The 23,838-nt window shown below is 31.7% G+C and overlaps 1 protein-coding gene across 1 annotated transcript; it reads left to right on the top strand.

The window, feature by feature from the left end:
• Window positions 1-7,223: 7,223 nt before the first annotated feature.
• On the top strand, window positions 7,224-17,750 carry LOC147072920 (uncharacterized). The gene is made up of 2 exons (XM_085946218.1): window positions 7,224-8,083; window positions 15,805-17,750. The coding sequence occupies exons 1-2, from the start codon at window positions 7,286-7,288 to the stop codon at window positions 16,243-16,245; spliced, it is 1,239 nt and encodes a 412-aa protein (XP_085802344.1). The 5' UTR covers window positions 7,224-7,285; the 3' UTR covers window positions 16,246-17,750.
• Window positions 17,751-23,838: the final 6,088 nt, after the last annotated feature.

Below are 23,838 nucleotides of genomic sequence, written 5' to 3'. Positions count from 1 at the left end.
ATAAAAAAATAAGAGCTTACGATGTATTCTTACATAAATTCTATTTTATTATTACAACGTTTTTCTTAGCTCGTATTCTTATTTGTCCGGTGGTTCTTTGTCAAATCTTGCAATAGATTTTTAACTAACTTCCCGACTAGCTAGACATTTGAAACTTTTAGAATACATCAGAACACGATGCCAATGCATTCTTTTAATACTTTTAGCCATCTTTAAGTAGAATTGAATTCATTTTCAGTTAATTCTGTTTTTTATGAAAAGTTATTTCGGAAGAAATCCGTAATCCAATCCACTATTATTGGTTGCTAAGGGTCTGGGGCTCTAGCAACTAAATTATTAATAATATTAATAATATATACGTGCATTACTATGAAAATCAATATGAATGTCAAAATGACATTTCAGTATTATTTCTATCATGTACAATTTTTTTTGATCGTTTAAGCACTTTAAGCTAAAAAAATTTAAAACATGGTATATAAAAAGTTCTTTTTATCTCGTAATCATTATTGTTTAATTTTTATTTTATTGAATTATTGTCGTTTTTTTTTATTTTACTTCTTTTGTATAAAATTATTTTTAATTAATAACTCTATTTATAACTGATTACTTGTAATTTTTATTCTAAATGTCATGTTGTCAACGTCCTGAATTAATAATTTGTTATGTACTCAACGTGTATTTTTCAAATAGATTAATTAATTAAACGATACGTGATCGCGTATCCACTAACCAAAGTGTTCCCTACCTTTGTAATAATGATTGAATTAATAATGCATCAATGCATGTTAATATTACATGTTATTGTTAATAATATAAAATCTAATTTATGTAAGTTCTGTACTATTCCATAGAATTTAGGTCCAGCATCTCGAGTTTTGTATGTCATTACTAGATTAACTAGTTAAAACGAACGAAAATAATACATCAAGCCTTGTTTACGCGGGCTTAGTGCTAATCATTAGTAATCACTACTCGCACTAATATTAATTATTAGTACTAAGCTCGTCTAAACAGTTTCTTATTAATAATTATTACAGTGACGTTTCGAGGGGTAGATAAACTGCGCAGTGGTTATAGGTGTCAGATAAAGGACAAAAAGAGATTAATACAAATTATGATAGTACATTTCGTAGAAATTAGATATTTTTGCCTGCGACACTGAGAGCGAGAGAGCCGTTTCACATAAGACACCGGTGTATTGAGAAGCAGCATTTACAGATAAATGAATGGGCACATTCAGATGGAGACACCGTCCCGTCGGCGGCTCACTCCTCGAGCCTACCGCAGCCAGTTTTTATGTCTCCATTATTTGTATTTCTAATTTATGACACGAACATATTCGCTACTGAGGTGTTCATATAAATAAAACAATAAAGGAAATGTGATTCGTGCAAAAACGTGGACATGTAACTTTGGAAGACAAATTAGCTATTCGGTGGCTGCAATAGCCACTGCATTGTCGAGTGGCTGGATACTTCAGTGTCCCGTGTGGAACGGGCCTTAATCTGACATAATCTGCAGTGGATATGAATGTCAGAAATTTATTAAATTTGGTAAATAGGTGGGTTAACAATATTTTTTAATGCGTTTTAGTATTAATCCTTACAGGGCGAACGCCACAGCTGTTGTGTCCTGATTAAGGGGCCATTAGATATAACTAGAATGCTGTTTAAATGTTGTAATTAAAAAGTAATTAAATGCTCCGCAGTGAATCGGTTAATATTGTGTACACATAGTTATGTAATAAAATATGATAGCTTTATAAAAAAAGAAAAATTAATCCAGTTCCGTAACCGCGTTAGATTATAAGAAAAGAAAATCAAAAAATTAAACCGATTTTAAACTGCCAGTGTCCAATTTACCGTAAATAATAAACAATTGAGCCGAGGTTTTCGCGAGGTCATTAGACTCAATGGACCAAAATAATCCAGATGTAGCCAACAGTAACGCAGCAAAGGTCATTTTATTTTTATTGTTTCTACACTACACGTTTGACAATGGTTGTCAGTCACTGGCATTGTGTCATAGCAAAGAAAATAACATTATACTCACACGGCTATCATCAACATTTTTTTTCTCTTTGAGTTTATCGAATTCTGTAGAATTTACGAAGAACAATTTAATTTTCTACTTAAGGTGATAATGTCGTAGTAAAAAAAAATTGGATAGTTCAGGATAATAATCAAAAGTTCTTCAACCACGAATGGTGGAGGTAGACTGTTAAGATCCGACATAAATAGTGCACGCTACGCACACAGTTTTCTTAACTATTTTTTTATTCAACGAATAAATCACAAGATTTAAGAATGTAACATTCTTTTTATTGAACATACATAATTTTGAAAACACTTCTGAGAAATATACCTATAACCACTAAAAAAATCTTTTTTGAAAATACGTTGTCACAAAAGAATTGAGTCATCCTGGCACCAGTGGCACCTACCGGTTGGTAATTAAGGTAATTTTACACTTTGATTTAAAATACAAAAGCCGATCGTCATAAGTAGGTAACGCAATTTAGAAAGCGGATACAACGAATAATTCACAAGATTTTAAAATGAAACATTCTTTTTATTGAACATACATATTTTTGAAATCACTTCTGATTATATAACCAATAGAAAAAAATCTTTGGTACTGTTCGGTTAAAACGGATACAGCGGAAAACGCATTTTGAAAATAGCCGATAAACTGGATTATTTGTTAGGTTAACCTAACCTAACCTAACCTAACCTAACCCAACCTAACCTAACCTAAACTAACCCAAACTAACAAATAATCCAGTTTATCGGCTATTTTCAAAATGCGTTTTCCGCTGTATCCGCTTTAAACCGAACAGTACCAAATCTTTTTTTATTTAAAAAAAAATACGACACTATATTTTTTAATGCAATAAAACATTCGCGTGCCATAGGTTTGCCACCACTGGTATAGAATATAGCGCGAGAGTAGCAGACCTTATATAACAAATAATGAATAGTTACCGTACTTCGAGTCTACTAAAACAGGTAAGTAATTATTAACTCCAGGACACTTACTATAATTTTTATGTATACATAATGCAAAGTAATAAAATATATTATTATCTAATTACTTATTTATTACATAGAGATAGTAATTAAAACTCAGTTAAATACGTAATACATTATTTGAATGACACTGAATAAAATTAAAATATAATTATGTTACATACACTCAAGATAATCAATCATACAAATTTAATGATAAAATAAACAACCACAGAGTTGTAAAAATATCATTGTGATTGGCCATTGGCTTTCAACTATTATCGTAAATGTGTCGCAGTATAAATAAAATAAAATAAAATATTGAAATATAAATATTTAAGGTTTTTTTCATAACTTTATAAATCGTAATATTATTAACAAATGATTACAAGATAAAAAGAACTTTTTATATACAACGTTTTTAAATTTTCTGTTGAATCTTATAAACTTGACAATATGCTCAAATTTGTACTTGATATGAAGTACGTAAAAAACAAACGTACAAACAAATATAGAATACTGAAATGTTATTTTGATTTCCATAGTAACGGACGTATATATTAATAATTTAGTTGCTAGGACCACCCACTTAGCAACCAATAATAGTGAATTAGATAACGGATTTCTTCCGAAATACCTTTTCATACAAAACCGAATTAACTGAAAATGAATAAATTCTACTTAAAGATGGCTAAAAGTATTAAAAGAATGCGTTGGCATCGTATTCTGATAAATTTAAAAAGTTTCAAATGTCTAGATAGTCGGGGAGTTAGTTAAAATTGGTTGCAAGATTTGTACTGGACAAACAACCACCGGACAAATAAGAATACGAGCTAATAAAAACATTGTAATAATGAAATTTGTGGGTTGTATTCAGTGATTCAAATTTATTTATTTTTACATACGCTGAACATTGCAAATTATAAATTTAAGACGTTCACAACGTGACATTTGAAAACAAAAGAATAATAATAAAACAGTGTAAAGAGGACATAAATATATTGTCATCTAAATACTACAACGAGATAACTTAATTTTCACTGTTTTTCAGATAGCTATTGAATATGATTTTACATTTCCTTCTCTACAAAATGAAAAAAACTAGGTAAGTCAGAAGTTAATGGGAACTGTATTAATTTTGTGTTTGAAAATATTAGATTAGATAACTTTAAAACCATATATGCATCAAATAAATAAAATATCTAATATACCTACAATATTTTTTCATATAATTGAACATTATTTAATTGATCCCAATTAGACAAGCACAATTTTCCATTTTTATTTTAAATAATAATTATAGCCTAATAATTTATGTTAATCAAGTAACGTTTAACTTTCCATCAATGACCACATCAGAGTTATCTAGTTGTAGTATTGAGGTGACGATATGCAGTATCTCAAAAACAGTATGAAAAGTAAAGTAATAGGTACAAAAAAAAATTAAACTATAAATAAAGCATGGAAGAACACCGAATGAGCAAAGTGCACCCTATTTTAAGAATTTATAAAACAACGCCAACCTATCTTCATCCTCACGTAGGTGGAATAATTATATCAACATCCGAAGCGATTCGGTGGAACAGAATAATTATTGCTCTCCCAAATATTGGCATCACCAATGGCAGGTTATGTATCTTGGGAGAACAAAAAACTGAAGCTCCCAATTTCTAAGATAGTTATCAGGGACACACAAGTCAATACCACCAAGAATACACTACAAAGAACGATGAACTCTGAACGCGTAACGCAGAACGCCTGACCGCTCTCTGCATGTTCAAGCCCTAACAGAAATAAAAACAGAAGTATTTACCAATAAATATATAAGTGTACTTATATATTATAAATCTCTCTAAATAATAATATTTTATAGCACGTGCCATTGCTGGTCTCTAAGTGTGTTGAAGGGCAACGGAAGTAAACCAGACATTGCGTAACCCGGTAAAAAGTACAGTCATGTTAATCTTTCTACGATAAGTAATATATTTTTTCCACTTTTCATACCGAATACATCGGTATTATCTGATTTTCAAAACCGGTATTTCGGTTTGGAAAATTCTGGGATACCGGTTTTGAAATATGTACCGGTATTGCAATCCCTAATTAATGCCAAGTATCGAAATAAATGAAACTTGAAGCCAAACGTTTATATCACAGTTACATAGAGCATAAAACTAGATTTTTTAGATATTGTGAAACAAATGAATGCAGTACCTACCAATCAATGTTCACATTAAATTTTAATTGTGAATTAAAAATGATTCAAAAATAGAAAGATGATATAAATTTAAAAACATTCAACCAACGACGTAATGACGTAATGATACGATAATATTAGAAATCAACAGAAAGACGATTAAAAATAGATATTTCAAACAACTTTATACACATTAGTTCCAAATTCTGTGGGACTCTCTGATATGACTAACTGGTCAGGCGTGTGTGTTCCGAATATAATATACATATTGAACACCTACACAATATGTTGATAATATAAACATCAACATTAGGTCACGACCACTGTCAACTGGTAGTTCGCTTTGCAATTATTACTTTGCAATAAGTATATTTTTTAATTAATTATTTTTTTTATTCAACGAATAAGTCACAAGATTTCAGAATGTAACATTCTAATTATTGAACATACATAATTTTGAAGACACCCCTTAGAAAATATATTATAACCAATAGAAAAAACCTTTTTGTAAAAAGTAACACCCCACAGGAATCGAACCTTGCATCTTTTGGGTATCGCGCCCACGCACATAGACCACTATGCTAAAGGAGTCATACTTAATTGCGACAAATTTTAACTCATGGTCTTTATGTATGTTTAGCAATGTAAGTATATTTATAAATTTAAAAAATCGTAGCATTTCGAAAGTACTTTCTTTGTAGATGAATAAAACGAAACATAGATTACAAATTCATGTCAATTTTTGTTTAGTTATCAAATGTTCAATTGAAACTTTGAGTCTCTGTATTGTTAAATCGAAAACAGTTACGTAGGCCACTAGATTTTCACTGCTATATAAATATCCGTTGATCCAACAAGTTTTAGGACGCCACTATGTCCGTTTAGTCCCTCTTGGATACCACTTTATGACTGAATTTTTTGCTTAGCGGTTGTTTTTTATTTATCTATCGACTTGATGACCTGTATTATACCACATACTATTGTCTGCCGCCTCATCCATTGATTTCTTTTGTGATCTTTCCGCGCTGTGCCCAGTATTGCAAAATCATCAAACTCGCTATAAAACCTGCAAGATCAATGAAGTCATCAAGTTTGGCAGATTTTATGGAAACTAGATTGCCTATGGTTTTTTGTTATATTCTAGTCAATCCTTTTCTATATTATCTAAGTATAAACCAGAATATGTCAAGAAGTGTTGAGGTTTTCGTAAAGTAGCTGTATAAATGCACCCTCACAATTATTGACTGACCGGGTGACAAATATAGATGTTAATAAACGAATGTGAAATGATAGAGAAGTTCCACGTAGGTAGTATCAACATCAGGAAACTAAAATAGGTACCTCAGCCATATTATGGGAGGACAACAGTACAGTATTCTCCAATTTTTCATCCAAGGAAAGGTCAATTGTAAATATAACAGAGGACGATGTCTACCAAACTGTTCAGGGTAGCAGATGATAGGGCAAAGAACGTTCTTTGACCGACCACCGGTAGGGGATGGCACGATAAGAAGAAGAAATAACTAGGGACTGAAAATAATAGAGGGAACTAAGGGATCGAGCAGTGAAACTTTTAATACATCTCTTTTTGGTCGTTTCCTCATGGCTGACTACCTTAAAATTAGACTTTCCAACCCTCTCAATCCTCTTCTTTTCTCAAGGCAGTGATCTCCTTTACTTGTCGCTCCAACTCTTCCTCTAGTTTGCCTTCTCTCTAGGATACCCAAAACCACCAGTATCTTCAGGTTATAATGTCCGCGACACAGTACAAAAACAAGGAGAACACAAGCATCATTTTCGTGACAATTGAAACTCCCTGATCCTTTCATATGTGATAAGACTTGTCATCGCATTTTTTTAAATACATAATGTTATAAAAACAATGATGGTCGAAAAATAAATAAGAACCTAATATCAATGCGGGCCCGACATGCAGCTTACCTGGTTACCTATATTTCGCCAGTTCCGCGTAGTGTGTTACGAGGAGATCGGACAGTATTGTAGGATCTGTCAAACTCAGTGCAACCTTTTACGGAAGAGTTATTTTTTACTTCAGAAGTTTTATTATATTTTTAAAATGTGGGAGTGTGGGGACGCCGCTGAACTAACTAGTGAATACGCACAAAACGTCATTAATGATGTTATAAAAAAAGAAAAATTCAAGGATTATAAAATAGACGTGACGGTTGCATCGGGGAAAGGTGAAAACTTTTTGGGTATCCTGAGAAGGATCAAAGTGACAGGCACGAAAGAAAACGATGAAAAAGCAGAACTTCATTTAATGTTAAAGCTGCCATTAGAATCTGTGCACTTGAGAGACAAATTCCCCGTCGGTGTTATGTATACTCGGGAAGTTACGGCGTATACTGTAGTTCTGCCAAAACTGATTAAATTCCAAAGTAAATTTAATATACCGGAAAAGGACAGATTTAAATTTGTAAAATGCTACGATGCAACCGCGGAAACTTATAAAGAATACTTAGTATTTGATGACCTGAAAGCGCAAGGATTTAAAATGTCAAACAGAAAACAATCCCTTGACGCAAAACACTTAAAACTTGCTCTGAATACTCTAGCTAATTTACACGCAATATCGTTTGCAATGAAACACGAAAACCCGGAGTCTTTTGCAGAGTTCACAAAAGATTTAGGAAACCCCATGACAATGAACAAGGAGCATGAATATTATTTTGATATTATGAGAGATAGGGCGATCGGAGTTTTAGATGACACCACTTGCAAGGATAGATTGAACGCTTTTGGAGTTAATTTATATGACAAAATGATGAGGTATCTAGGTACGGATATTGCCGGCCCATACAACGTGATGTGCCATGGGGATTGCTGGAATAACAACATGCTTTTTAAATACGATGTAAGTACATAAATATTAAAAATTTTATATACTTGCTGGAAAGCTTAGATTAAGTTCAATAAATAGATGTAATGTTTATATTCAGAAATGCTAAAAGTAATTTGCCATGAAATATTATAAGCTAATTCCGAAAGTTGTAAACGCTGAAAACGACGTGACACGCCAGGGTTCTATTTTTTGTTAACAGACAATTTTTTATACTACTCTGGCAGTCAGTGCAAATGGCATACTAAAAGTTTGTTTTTATTCGATCTATGTTCCGGACATGGTGGAAAGATAGTACCTATTGTCTTATTATGATGCCAACTTAAATGAAATTTTAAATAACAATACGTTCTTTAAACGTGCGAGTAGGTACTTGCCGTTTTAATAATTATCCAATTTAATGGCGCCCATGTTAGCGCCCGCACTGGAGTAGTGAGAAAACTTTTATCAATTAAATCCGTGTGTTACTGATCTGAATCCTGAGTTCTGTAAATATAGTGCCTACATCAAGTGTTGTTTATTATATTAATTGTTTTGATGTAGATTATTAAACTAATAGTTTAATTATTATACTTACATATTTAAGGGGACATTTTTAGTGTACGCAGTGGAGTTTGACTAATTGTTCGAATCTTGAATTTTGTGAATTCACACGCTGTTTTTTTCAATGTTTGTTTAGATCTAGGTCATGGCTTTGATAGACGGAATCTGTTAATTCAATTAATTTTGTTTCTACACATTATGTAGGTACATTACGAATTATTGGTTTATAATGTGCAAAACACGTCATTTTAAAGCAAAACAAAACAAGTTACAATTCAGTGGTTATTTTTCAAAACTGGACATCATGTCCACTATTCACTCCTCAGAGATAATTGAACTTTTCTGTAACTAGATTTGTCCACAATTATAAAGATAAAAAAATATTTCATATACATAATATGGACATTATTAACGTTAATAACAATTTTTAGATAGAATATATCGTCGCCGCCCGAAAAGCAAAAGGGCACTTGTGCATAAATTGAGTTTTGAGAAAAACGCATTTTAAGTGTTTTGGAGTGAAAAAAATCGTGGAGAGGTTATTACTCAATATTTTTAAATGAAATTTGGAACACCTGTGACCTAATTACTCAAAATTGAAATGCAATTTTTATTTTTTTTATAATTTGTCGATTTTTGATTTTTAAGAGGTTTTAAGTCACACGTTACCCTTTTCCTATATGCATTTATGAATAGCTTTATCTTCATATTTTGATTTGCAAGCGTCCACTTTACGCTTATTGTGATCTTCAAAAATTTTTTTGTGCCTCTTTGTCCGCTGCCAACATGTTTTTAAATTTTTCACAAATTTCACAAGTGGCCTTTTTCTGCAACGAAATTATTTTTTTTGTACAAAGACCCTTACTCACTTTTAATTAATTACACTTATTACCTTTTTCCTATATTATTTTTGTAAACATTGCACATAGTTCCTAAAATCGTGTACATGTTACCTTTTTCATATACATCAGTTTACAGATACACAAGTAACCTTTATTTTCTTTGCTCAATTGTGAATTCATGGGGTTTGCTTCACAAATGCCGTTTTGCCCATAATGTAGAGAGAGAAAAATTACGAAGAAAACTGCATTCATAACTCAAAACCGTCAAAATTGCACATGTGTCCTTTTGATTTTGGGGCGACGATATGCAGTGGAAATAAGTTGTAATGAAATAATGACGAAAATTATGAAATAATTAATATCAACAACGTTGGACGTGTCCCTATTTGAATATCAACCTACTTTTTGAAACCTCTTCAATATGGAATTGGTGTTTTGTGTCTATTTTTGAAAGTCAACAAAGTGTGTATAAGGTTATAGAATGATATTCCGATAATATCTCATTTTCAGCATATATGGGACATGTCCAGTTTTGAAAGTTAACCACTGAATTATTTAAATAATATAGTAGGCACAGTGTGAATAGTGAAGTATCGATGTCAAAATGATGCTTGACATTTCTAAAACTCTAGAAGTAATTTAATGTATTATAATTGTATGCCAGTTTTGAATTGTTTTGAGGCCCCTTTTCATATTTCTTTTATTGTGTCAACTGTCAATTCATGTTGGAAATGCATTTTTTATCGATTCAATTTAATAAAACAAACCTTTTTAGTACTTATTACACTTTTAATAAATAAATCTGGACCGGTTTCGTCCGCGTCAGATAGAAAAACTGTGTTTAATTATATTAAATAAAAAATACGTCTTTTATATCTTCTGACGAATCGATTGCGTAATTAATTCTGCTTCAAGGAAAACCGCCTCTGTGTAATATGTCAAGTTCTCAATAAGAATTTAGATATTTTTTACGTCTAAACATAGAACTTTTTGATACATACGTTTAATAATATAAAATTATTTCATAACAATATGAAATAGTTAGTCCGTAGGTATCCAAACAAATGACACACTTTTTATAGAATCGCGGCAAAATGGTTACTTCCTGTCATAACAAAATGCGCACTGATAAAACAAAAATAATAGTATGATCTGTGCTAAAACGAAATACGCGAGGTCGCTGCCAAACGTTAGTATGTCGATAATTTAGGTATTTAACGGCTCACGTGCTCGTCGTAGGTCAAAATTGAGTTTTTATTGTATTTTCAAACCATGATCCTGGACACTCCTTAAACGTTGTAGATAATCTATTTATATAATTTTGAAGCCTTATTCTTATTATGCTTTATAGTTATTTTAAACATTTGATGACTGCATAAAGTATTTTTGTTACATAAAATAGTATTCTTTTAAACCTCTCGCTCTAATGTTTTAGAATATAGTCATATTTCGGTACATACACGAGCGTTAACATAATTTTACTCCTTACTTTAATTATAGTTTGTCAATTTATGGCTACGGCCGTATGTTGTAACTTAACCACTAGGGAATGACAAAAGAAATGGCGTATTTCAAAAAAACACTACCTTATTCTTAGGTCAATAATTATTATAAAGCAATCATTATTAATAAGATGTTTATCACAATTGAATGGTCAAAGAAATAGCTTATAATAAGTATCTTTAGAATCATCTTCAAATGTGTTAATCTTGCCGATTTTTTGAATAATAAAATGCCTAATTCTTGTCAAATTTGGGATCACAGAGATTATCAATATAATTTTTTATCGTGAATATTTTACAAAAATTATCTCGTAATAAATTATACTAATGGTTTCATAAATGCGTTTAAAAATTAATAAACGTAAAAAATCTTAACACCACTGCACAGTTATGTACCGAAATATGACTATATTCTAAAACATTAGAGCGAGAGGTTTAAAAGAATACTATTTTATGTAACAAAAATACTTTATGCAGTCATCAAATATTTGAAATAACTATAAAGGATAATAAGGCTTCAAAATTATATAAATAGATTATCTACAACGTTTAAGGAGTGTCCAGGATCATGGTTTGAAAATACAATAAAAACTCAACTTTGACCTTCGACGAGCATGTCCCCCCTTAAAGATAACACGGGATTATTTATCTATATTATTTATAAATATGTATGCTAGAAAAAAAATCAATGTCATCAAAAATCAAAGCACAAAGAAATTAGCATTATGCCAAATTTTATATAGCATGTCAAACTTGAAATTGCAATAATTACTCCATAACATGATTTCGATAGTAACCAACTTTTAGCAGAAACTTACGATATTTTAAATACCTACAAATAAAATTTTGACATTGACAATTATTTTAGATCCCACATTTTTCAAACAGTGTAAACAAACATTATAGTACAATATTGACATAATAACTTAATTGTCGTGCTGACGAGTAAATAAGTATAAGTGACATTATTATAAATTATAATCAAAAGATTAGTTAATATACATCTGCCTGTTACACAAAATAATGCATGCCCACAAACATTTCTTCGAAACTCAACGCCTATCACCACCGGTGGGTAATAAATATTTCTATCAAATTAAATGTAGTTTGGAAAGTTTACATAGTATACATTAGTGAGCTTTACTCAAAACGATATTCCACGAGATCACGCGTCGGTGCTTTCGATGAAATAATAAAAAATCCGCAATTATAATTAATTAGAATCTATTGTTTGTCAATGCATTTCCACATATTATCCATCTGCTAAGCGGAATAAAAAAGGGTATCCGTATAAAATGTTTTTATACAAATATTTCACACAGTTTTTAAACAATTTTTATTTATTTATGGGCATAATATGGATGTATGTCGGTCTATACTAGGCTTCAGCAGCAGTTTTCACATCACCCCACGTATATATATGAAAGAGGAATCTGCTTATGCAACATGATTAATAAGAGTATAAAATATTATTTTTATTTTCATAGCAACGTGTATAATTTGAATGACGTGTTCTCATTTAAACTCCAAAAAACATTAATAAACATAAAAAAAATGTAATGCATAATTATTGTTCTCATTTAAGGTGTCTATGCAATACAAAAACGTTGATTCCTACAAGTGTTGAATGATTGTAGAGATATTATATTCTTTTTAACACTAGATACAATAAGCCATGTGGCCCAATGACTGTAGTGTGGTGAAACATCATTTTATTAGTAGAAGCTATTTTTCTAAATGGTCACATAAACACCCAGGCTTTGAGAAAACCACATAAATATTTTGACCAAATCCGGAGCATGTTATATCATCATCATAAGCCGGGGTCGATCTACTTTTGGATGAAGGCCTCCTCTAGCTCTATCCACTCTTCTTGCTTCAAGAGTTCGTCTATCCAGCGGGTTTTAGGGCGTCCTTGTATCCCTTGGGTACCACATCATTTGTCAGGCGTTTAGTCTATTCAACGAGCCACATGTCTAACCTATTACCATTTCATATGCTTACCGACCTCTATCACATCGCGTACTCTTGTCTGCTTCCATATCCATTGGTTTCTTTTGTAATCTTTACGTAGGTATTGTGCCCAACATGCACCTTGCCATATCGCGTTGCGCTACTCGTATTTTTTGGATTTCTCTTACATTAAGAGTCTACGTTTTACATGCACACTATATATTATAATACATAACAATATTTATAAATAGATGATTTATTTAGGTATTGGTACGTGTATTTTGTTAAATGTACTTGAATTACGTATGTACCAATATATAGTTGGGATTATCTATGTTGACCAAGGATAACCAGATATGTTGTGTAATAGGTAGGTAGATCTAATGGTCTTGTTAATTATCACGGTTGCAATAAATTGAATGGAAATTACTGTTTAATTGATTGAAATGTAATTGTAAATGTAAAAATGTAAATTAAATACTCAATGCCTACTCATTTAATTTTTTTTATTTAAAAAAAATCTGGTGGTACACTAAAGTAGCTCTATTAGGGTCGTATGCATGAGATTCCCAAAAACCTTATAGGCTATATACTGCACGTTTGTATGCATGAGTACAAACGTAATTAGCTGTTAAGTGACGTCACGAATGTGACATCTCATGTGTCATGGTGTTCGTATTATAAAATTTCATTCCCCGATAAATAATTAAAAAAATTGAAATTGTAAATGTGTCTGAAAGTGTGCGAACGGTACCATATAAATTGAATAATTATACATGAATAATTATTATGAACTTTAAATAATTTATCAGCTATTTTATCACATGTATTTTATAATTATTCTACTGTACGAAACACTGAATGTAGCAATACTGAATATTATTATGACTAACTTCACTTCAATTGTTATGAGATGTCAAAACAGAATAAGAATAAATGACAGAAAATGCAAATGATTTAGACAATAATATGTAATGATCTCTGTATAATATTATCATTTATACCAATCAACGTATGGCACTATTGATGTTTCCAGTGTATTTGAGAGTTGTGCCTTGGTTATTACAGTTATCTTACAATAATTAACTAGGTAGGCAGGTACCATAATATTTTGAAGAACGCAGAATGCTTCCAATTGTATATTTTAATGCCAGATACAGCAGTAGGTACATATTTTTGCGGTGGTTTAGCGGAGATATTTTATCGTAATCTTACGTAAGTCCATCTTATGTCTCCGTGAGAAATATTGCAAGCGAAATAAGTACGAGGCATTTTATCAGTTACCTACTATCTAGATTATAGACTAGGGATCAAAATTATACGTATTTTGTAAACAACACGACTAGGAACTGTTTTTAAAGTTCGCAAATGTTTTACAGAATCTACAAAACGAACATGGGCCTCAACCAAACGTTTGTTGCAATGAATGCAAAATTAAAATGACATTTGAAAGTGACAGCTGAGGCAGCCATTTTTAATGGCGCGTGATGTCAGATCGCTTACGTCACAAAAAGTGTTATACGCTATTCGATGGAAAATCGGTTAAATAACTTATAAAGAATTTGGGAATCTCATACATACGGCCCTTAGTATATTAATATGTTTTCAGTTATCACGTGTTAGTCACCATTGTAATATTTTTACAAATAGGGCCATCATATCGAAAGACAGAGTATTGATAACTAGTATCGGTATTCTATCGATGGTTGTTCGAGGGAATTTATTAATAATAAAAAAAATATTGCTATAATATAGAATGTTCCTTATTTCTTATTTCAAACTTTACCATCTGGAAACCTTCTTAATAAATAAACAGTCTTTATTTTAAGATCATCCTTTTTACGATTACTTAATAAACTCACATAATAGACCATTTCAAACATTATAAAAACTTCTATATAATTAATCAATATAAGATGGATGATAATATTTATTGATAATAATTATTCATAACATCGTACCACATACTAATTACATATTATTATATAATTATAGAATAATACATTTATTAATAGAACATAACTTGTAATAAATTGTTTATAATCAAATGTGCGACGGTATTCCATGCAGCTCCAAACTGCCACTCTTGGTAACTCAAGATTAATTCATATATTTTCGTACGTTATATGGGCGATCGTGACAGACGCTTGACCTGAGAGTCTATCAATGTAATTTGAACTTTATAATGCTAACCGATAAAAAAACCGATAAATAACCGGTATTCCAGTAGGTATTTATCAATAGCTAAACGCCGGTCTTAAAAATCCAAAATACCGGAATTTTCTGTATTAAGAAAGCACAGTCGTTTATGTTTTTGAAAATAAATTATAAGTTATGTACTGCTAAAATGCAGATATATTGAGTAAATCCAAGAGAGGTGAAAAAATAATAAAATAAATTTTATCAAATATTTTTATATAAGTAATTGTCGAGATGACTTATCATAATATTATTTCGAAAAAGAAAACATCAGTGACAAAAAAATGTTCAATAATTATTCTATAATTATTGATGACCGTACAAGCGTTGAATTTAAGAAGCTTTTTCTGCAGCCAAACTTATTTGCACTTTATGAACTTTTGAGGGCTTTTGTTAAAATTATCAATATATTCAAATTATTTGTAAAAAATCACTAGTTCTACAATTATGATCAATACATATTTTTAAATGTCAACATAATAAATGTAGGTATGTAGGTTTTTGCTATAAAATAATATTTTAAAAGATTTTAATAGCTATATTTTTATTGATAACCACCTACTTAATATTTACGAAATACCGGTATTCAATAAGAAATACCGAAAAACCGGTATTGACATTTTTATTCGGTATTGCAATCCCTACCTTCAACTGTATAGTTAATTGTTGATTTATTTTCCATTTTTGTTGATTTCAGGGCACGGAACCAGTCGATGTAATGTTCGTCGATTGGCAGATCCTTCGTCACGCGTCACCAATCACGGACATCGCCTATTTAATTTTCACCGGGACAGACGAAGACGTTCGTCGCGATCATTACGAAGAACTGATTGATTTTTATTACGTCACGCTGAAGGCGCGATTGGAAATGATGGACATTAACGCGGAGGACGTCTATCCCGAGGCCATTTACAGGGACCATGTGAAGCTTTTAATGCCATTTGGCTTGCTGATGTCGCTGATGCTGGTGCCGATCCTCGTCGGAGAACCGGAAGATGTGCCTGATTTCGATGAGATGATACAGAAGGAGAAGATTGAGATATCTGATATTGATTTTGAAAATAAGCAATCCGCCCTTAGGTATGAAGTTCGTATGAGAGGTATAGTTCGTGATTGTATCAGATTGAATATTATATAAGTATGATGAAAAACTCAGTTAGAATATACAGTACTGAAGCAAAGTAATGGTAGCTAGTAGCTATACATAGTAAAATAATGAAAATGTTCTCACACCCATTGCACACAGAAAAAAATATGGAGAGCCTTATTTAACTTATCGCACTTTTACGGGTACATTTTCCATACCCATAAACTCCACAGTTTGAGTCTAGCGATGAACACATAACCTGTAGTTATAACTACGGGTTCGTGCGACAGGTAGGACCCACGAGTGGTTATCGAATGCGCGTTTTAATTATTAGGATCGTTAGTGTCCATTTCTGTCGTTCGCGCTGTCTTGGCTTTTAGACGTGCCGTATTAAAATATTATATGAAATATCGGATACCTCAGATGGTTGCACCAATTTGTTGCTGACGCAGACCTAGCGTGTCGTAGAATGCCGAAAAGAGGGGGGCCAATCCGTTGAGTAGACCGGTCGATAGGTATATTAATAATAGATAATTTGCATATTTTTCATTTCTGGGGGATATACGGCAACCACATGTAAACACGACATAGTTAACCATCTTTTTTACTAAAATAACTAAAAATATTGGCCAGTTACATTACTTTCGCACAAAATAAATATATTTAAGGAACACGACATGCTCCCAGTTTTGCCATAAGCACACCAGTCAAACCAATATTTAGCAACTTCAAGATTAGCTAAACCAATGACTGACAACAACAGTCGCTGTAGTCGCATGTACTGTACGACAACATCTTCTTGGCTACGTGATGGAAGGCGCTGTTGTCGAGCTTGTCAGTTTATAATGGAAGTGCGGTTAAAAATGGGAGGAACATGTTAGTTCACAGTTTTAACACGTAGCCAAGAAGATGTCATATAGTAGTGCATTGCATTTTGGGGTACCTTACATGGCGGCAACGCGTGCTAAAGGCGTGTTTAAATGTTGTATCTGCTGTCCTTTTGGATGCGACTTATTGTATTCGCAATAAACCAAAACTTTACTAATAATAATTCTAACATCACTCCTGATCGTTATAGACATATTTTATTATAAAAGCATCAAATTACGTAAATTAATAGATCCGTACACCATTTTTGGGGGCGTTTCTCATTTAAAAACTATATCGCTGCACCGGAAGGGATGGTTAGTTCACAGTTTTCATACGTGATCAAGAAAATCTTGTTTTACAGTAGGTCGTTTATTAATATGTCTTCTATCTTACTCTAACGCGTATTGCGGAGATCATACGTATGGCGAATGCTTTCTCATTAGTGGTTAGTTTTTGTTTAGGCCTTGCTTTTCGCATATTTTCTGTGTAGCCATACTTTAATTCTGTAAATAGGTGCTAATGCAGTTAGAAAATTTACATGTTCTGTAAAACATTTACTTTTGTTAATAGCATTATCGATATAAAAACTTCACCAATATATCGTCATTGATGGTTTCCGCATATAAACGTAAAAAAATATGTGTCGTCAATCTACTTTTCGAAATACTTAATTAAATTAAATCATTTCATTATTGCCATTAATTCTGTACTCCCTACGAAGAGAGAATACACTGCAAAATTTCATATTTTATTATGTATCTAAGTTATATTATTATTTTAACCATTATATAGGTACTATTCTGAAAAAAAATGTACAATTAAAAAAGTATTACTATTAATAATTCTATTTTAAGATACCATAAGTAATAAAACTATAGATAAGTAAGTATATTTCATAGTATCTACATTTATTTGAAACTAAAATAAAAAAATGTTTTTCCTTTTTTAAAACATTGTATAAAAAATATCAAATTACATATATTTTTATATGAATTAAATCTCGATTGTGAACTACAATGCATCTTATAATTATAAAATTTTATCAAGAAACTTATATACCTAACTAAGTCTGGTAACTAAGTACTGGCCTTCAATTCATTGCTCGAAATGGACCGGAACGCACCGGAGCCTGTGCTCTGGTTCATGAAATCCCCGAGAGTATCGCTCCGTTTTGGAAAAAAAATATTTGACCGTCTGCGAAGTTATTAAGCAAGGCAGCTATCGATGGTAGATTATCATATTTATGTAATGAGGTGGTTAATTGTTACAATAAGTTAACCGTCTCAATTGTCAAAAAGTGCCCCCCTCTCTTGGCTGTGTTAACTTTTAGAGAAAGATAGACAGTTAAGTTTAGACGGTTAACTTATTATAACAATTATAATACATCAATACATAAATATGATAAACTAGGGTCGATAGCCGTCGTTGTGTATAGAATAAACTCCCTGATATAAATACGCATAAAAAATCGAACACACTTATTTTTCTAAAATAAAATTACATAAAATTACATAGAAATATTAATAATTTCGGAAATTTTTTAAACGCTCCGGTTCGTAAAATTGTCCATCTCGAGCGCTGACTTCATAGTTATAAATTGGGTGCAAGCTTCTTCCCACTAATCATCTAAAAGTGATAATAAAAATATGAGTGACCTTTCTTTTCAAACAAACAAAAACAAAACATCCTTTCGAAAATGGATATCGTCAAGTCTTATTTTGCTTTACAAGAGTTTTACGTATAGGTACAAATAATTCTCTTCATCGGACCACGTAATTTTTTAGAGGATTACTCATGTCTCATGTCATATCTGTTTTAAGTTATACAGTAATTTTTATTACACACTGTACACTGTACTTAACTGTGTACACTGTACAGCATATTTATTAATTATAATAATTTTAATTCTGAGGGGTGACGCAAAGAGGAGTGATTCAATTAGCATCCCATACACAGAGTTAAAATAAATACCTGTTGGCAAAATTTACACTTAAAATATTATACACTTGTCGTATCACTAATTATTCACTTATTATTCACAAGATGTCACGGGGAGTTTAAGCTTTTGAGATGTGCCTGTATAAATGCATCCTAAAAATTCTTGGACTGGCCAGGTAAGCATCTCCAAAGAAATGGGAAAGGACCAAGAAGTTTTGTGTACAAAAACAGAAAACTACAGTAAGTCGGCCACATTATGAGAGGAAAAAAGTACAGCATTCAAGGAAAGGTCAATGGTGAACGTATTAGAGGACGACAGTGATTGGGTACAGTGTAAGCCTCACCGAAATGTTCTGGGTGAAGATGATTAAGAAAGAAAGAAGAAGAAATATTATTGATTTGAGAACACATGCTTGTATTCGAAACGTAGGTATTGAAAACACAATAAATGAACACAAAAAATAAAACACTAATATTATAAATTAGGGGTCAGTACTGTCAACTTCAATATAGTAAGTATCTTTAGTTATAGGTGTAAACTAGGTACATTAGTAGTTGAAATGCATAGTTTTTTTTTTATTTTAATTACTTTTATAAAATTGGTTAGTGCCTCGGAATTACAAGTTCTTAAATTCGCCACTGTACATACTAAAATTAAAACAACGCAAAACAGTTTTCATTATATTTTTATATTTATTAGTTGAGTAATTTAGCCCAAAAAACAGTCCAACCTTCAACATTGTAACTAGTTTTGAAGACAAAAAAGCATACAACACAGATTAAGATAAATACTGTTATAATCATGAATATCATTAAAAAATATTATTAACAATAACACGAATGCATTATAATGTACTAATAAGTAACCATTTACTTTGCTTACATCATAATACTATATTATCTAACCTTGACTCCAATAAAAAAAAGCAATTACGGATGGCATTTACACCAAGCTAAGGCTACAATACTTCAATTGATAATAATTGTATTACAACTAGGTAGAGCTAGGGATTGCAATACCTGTATTTCAAAACCGGTATTCAATTATCTATTGATACCGAAATACCGGTTTCAAAAATCAGAAATACCGATATTTTCGGTATTAAGAAAGCATACATTTTTTTTATATTTATTTTCATTCGTTTACATTTTAGAAAATGAATTTAATGTTATTTTATCATTATTTACCACTATATTGTACATTGAATATAGTGTATAAGTTTTATGCGGCCAAAATAGAAATAATATATTGACTGAAACCAACAAAAGTTACATAATATTAAAATAAAATCCCCCAAACTTTACAAATATCATCCAACAAACGTTGAATTTGAGAGTGATTTTCCTGTACATACCTGGACAAGTATTTGTAAAAATTAGCAGTTTTAAAATATTATGATCTAAGTAAACATATTAAAGAAATGTGGGTAGATTGCAAAAAATAGTATTTTAAATAGATTTTAATAGTTATATTTATTGATAGGTAGGGGAGAGCAGGTAGGATTCGTACACAGGGAGCATTCGTACAGTGGCGATATCTTCACTATCCAATTCATTGGCGTGCTCACGTTTGTGTGTGTGACTCCCGCTCATACGCATAGTGTAACCGCGGGGCAGGGCATCAGTGCGGCCAACAGCTTCGATGGAGCACGCCGATACGTGTTTTCCCTCTACGTAAGTATTTTTTTGTATTCACTTTTGAACACGCTTAACTGTTATAAGTTTTGCACGAATGTTATAAGTGACTTAGTATAGTTTATGAAGTGATAACTTCGTTTAATATGTAAATAGTCATTTTAGCCTAACTATAGCGGTTATTTTTATTTTCAATTAATTTGTTGATTTCTCGGTTTGGGGTACCTTCGTGCAGTTATGAGTGGGGTAGATTCGTACTGTACGAATGCTCCCCATTCCTAACTGCGTGGCAGTAGAAAGATTGTTCACCAAAAATATTATTGTTACAGAACCATGCCGCGAATATATGTGAAAAAGGGGACAAGAACAGGAGACGTTGATGAAGATGCAATGATGCAAGATGCAGCCGTTAGAATCCACGTAAGGTGGACAATCAACTTCTACAGCGGGCCAAGATGCCAATGTGCCAGAAACTCTACCTGCAGAAACAGAGATTACTCAACAAGATCTTCCATGGAGCTCAGCGCTATCACCCTCTTTGCTATCACCTAAAACTGCACCTGCATCTTCATCAACTGTAGGATTAATAACTCCAGAAATTATCCGGCCCTATCCCAGAGTGGACAGAAATGCGTTAAAAAAGTCGAAGAAAGGAAAACTACTAGGAAAATCGAGAATATATACAGATACCCCTGAAAAAAATAGACTAGAAGAAATAGAAAAAGCAAAAAAGTTGAAGAAGCAAGAGCAAGAGAGGAAAGAAAGGGCTAAGGAGATGAAGCGAGCATTATATTTACTGTCAGATACAAGAACCAAAACAAAGAGATAGAAGAAAACTTCAGGGACAACTAAACCAAAGAGGCAAAATAAAACTGTAAAGACTGATAGTCAGGATTAAACTGATTGTGAGGATGAGGCTAATATGAGTTTAAGAGAAAGTTCTTGTTCTCCCATCGAAGAGACGTCTGAGGGATCGGATACTGAGAATAAAACTCCAGTTACGTCAGAGAACATCAAAGAAGAACGCTTTGTGATAGTAGAGTTCAAGAAAACAAAGACCGTTTTATATTATCTTGGGCAGGTGCTTAAAAAATATAGTCCCGTTGAATACAAAGTTTCATTTTTGAGGAAGAAGCCTCATACCTGGAAATTTGTCTTTCCCACTACCAAAGATGAAGGAACAGTTTACATATCAGATGTGGTATGTGTTTTCCCGCTATCAAAATCTGCTTTTACAGCAAGAACAGCCCGGATAATATTTAGCTTCGAAAAAGACCTATCTATATATAATGTTGGATAGTACAACTATTAAATACATAAGATTAAGACCTATTACTCTGATGGTAAATTTTATAATGTTGATTTATTCGTTCCTTTATTAACAAAAAAATAAATAAAAGTGTTATGTTTTTATGACTAAGTAGTTATAAGCACTTTAAAAACAATAACTGTTAATTATTATTACATGAAGGCTGATTCTGTGTTAGCTTTGATCTCAATACATGATTATATTACATTGAATAAATAGCATTTTCTTTGACTGTACGAAGGTTCCCCATTATGTACGAATGTGCCCCACACTATGTACGAAGCTACCCCACGTGTGGGGTAGTTTCGTACGTTTTCCATTTTTCAGAAAAGTTACCGTAGCTTCGCCATGCTGATTTGTATCTAAACTACATTTCACTATTATTAAAGCCAAATATATTGGCTATATAGTAGCATTGAAATTATTTAAAAATATCTTACAGTTTTGTTTTTATACAGTTTAGAGTAAAAAGTGTACGAATCCTACCTGCTCTCCCCTACTTTTTTTTCTAAAACAAGTTTTGACGAATACCGGTATTCAACAAGAAATACCGAAATACCTGTATTGATATATTCATTCGGTATTACAATCCCTAGATAGAGCTGCCTTGCTAGTCGAAACCAAGGCGTGGACATGGACACTTTATCAATTTAATATTCGAAAGTTATTTTTTGTATTGCACCGCGGGTTTAAAACATTGCGTACAGACGTTCTTGGTATGAAATAGGGCTAGGTACATGTAAATTGTACATTATAACATTTCACCGTGAGCTGTCATAGCGGAAAGTGATGGCCGTATAGCATTGAGATAAAAAAATATGCGTTATTCGTGGAGTATTTCAGACAATAATATTTCAATTTTATTAGATTTAATTAGAACATTAATTTTGTATCGAATATCTAATAATAATGCTGTCATTATCTCTATCGATTATCTACGACTCGATAATTATGAAAAATATATAAGTACAATAAACAATTTCTTTTATTCAACGAATAAGACACAAGATTTGGGAATGTAACAATATATATATACTGAAAATACATAATTTGAAAACATCTCATGCATACACACACTAGAAAAAATCATTTTGTAGAAAAAATACGACACGTGACGGGACTTGAATCTGTATCTGCTGGATTCGCGCCAGTATGCTTTTACAGTTATTAAGCTACGGGCATCTTACTGAACTACCTCGATTTTAACTAGTAGTAAAGTTGTTACACGGAATGCTTATCGAATTGCGTTATAAGGTTGGCAAAGCATAATGTGTAGTTGTTATAAGTAAATAACGATTTTTAATTTTATTTCAAATCTCAGAAGTTCTATAGTTACCTATAATACTTTCTGGTTCCGGCTCGAGGTTCTCAAGATTCGCAATCAAGAGTTCTAGTTCCAAATTAATCGAAGGATTTACAGGGTTCTAGAGTTCGGTTCCGGTTCCATTTCCAGCTCTGATTTTAACTATTATTAAATGTATTGTACTTACAAAGAACACTCGATAGGTAGGTACTTGTATATTTTTATTTGATTGTCCATTCGTACAATGATGGACAGTTGTAAAAAATACTAATTTGCATGTAATAATGTGTTTTTTATCGCTGTCAGTATTATGTCATTATAAACTAAATTACTTAAAAATATCTGACACAATATAATTATAACACCTACATATGATAGCAGTGAATCACAATAATAGCTGACATATTAAAAGAAGATTATAAATTTATAAATTACAATCTTCAGTCGGCAAATTATGTATGAAGTAATTAATTATTATATCGATAAGAATTGGATTATAAATAAATTGATTAATTATTATATGTAATACATTATGCCAAATATTATTTTTGAAATATCATTGTTATGGTGAAAAAAAGAGATTTGGTAT

The sequence above is a fragment of the Rhyacophila brunnea genome, unplaced genomic scaffold (genome assembly GCF_057557595.1).
Source record: "Rhyacophila brunnea isolate RB1 unplaced genomic scaffold, BYU_Rbru_1.0 scaffold_19, whole genome shotgun sequence".
NCBI lineage: Eukaryota > Metazoa > Arthropoda > Insecta > Trichoptera > Rhyacophilidae > Rhyacophila > Rhyacophila brunnea.
The sequence above is the reverse complement of the archived record's forward strand: the minus strand, read 5'-3'. Positions and strand labels throughout refer to the sequence as shown.

Coding starts and splice junctions, on each gene's coding strand:
- LOC147072920 (XM_085946218.1), top strand. CDS start 7,286: ATGTGGGAGTGTGGGGACGCCGCTGAACTAACTAGTGAATACGCACAA. Junction 8,084..15,804: donor ACATGCTTTTTAAATACGAT/GTAAGTACATAA, acceptor TGTTGATTTCAG/GGCACGGAACCAGTCGATGT.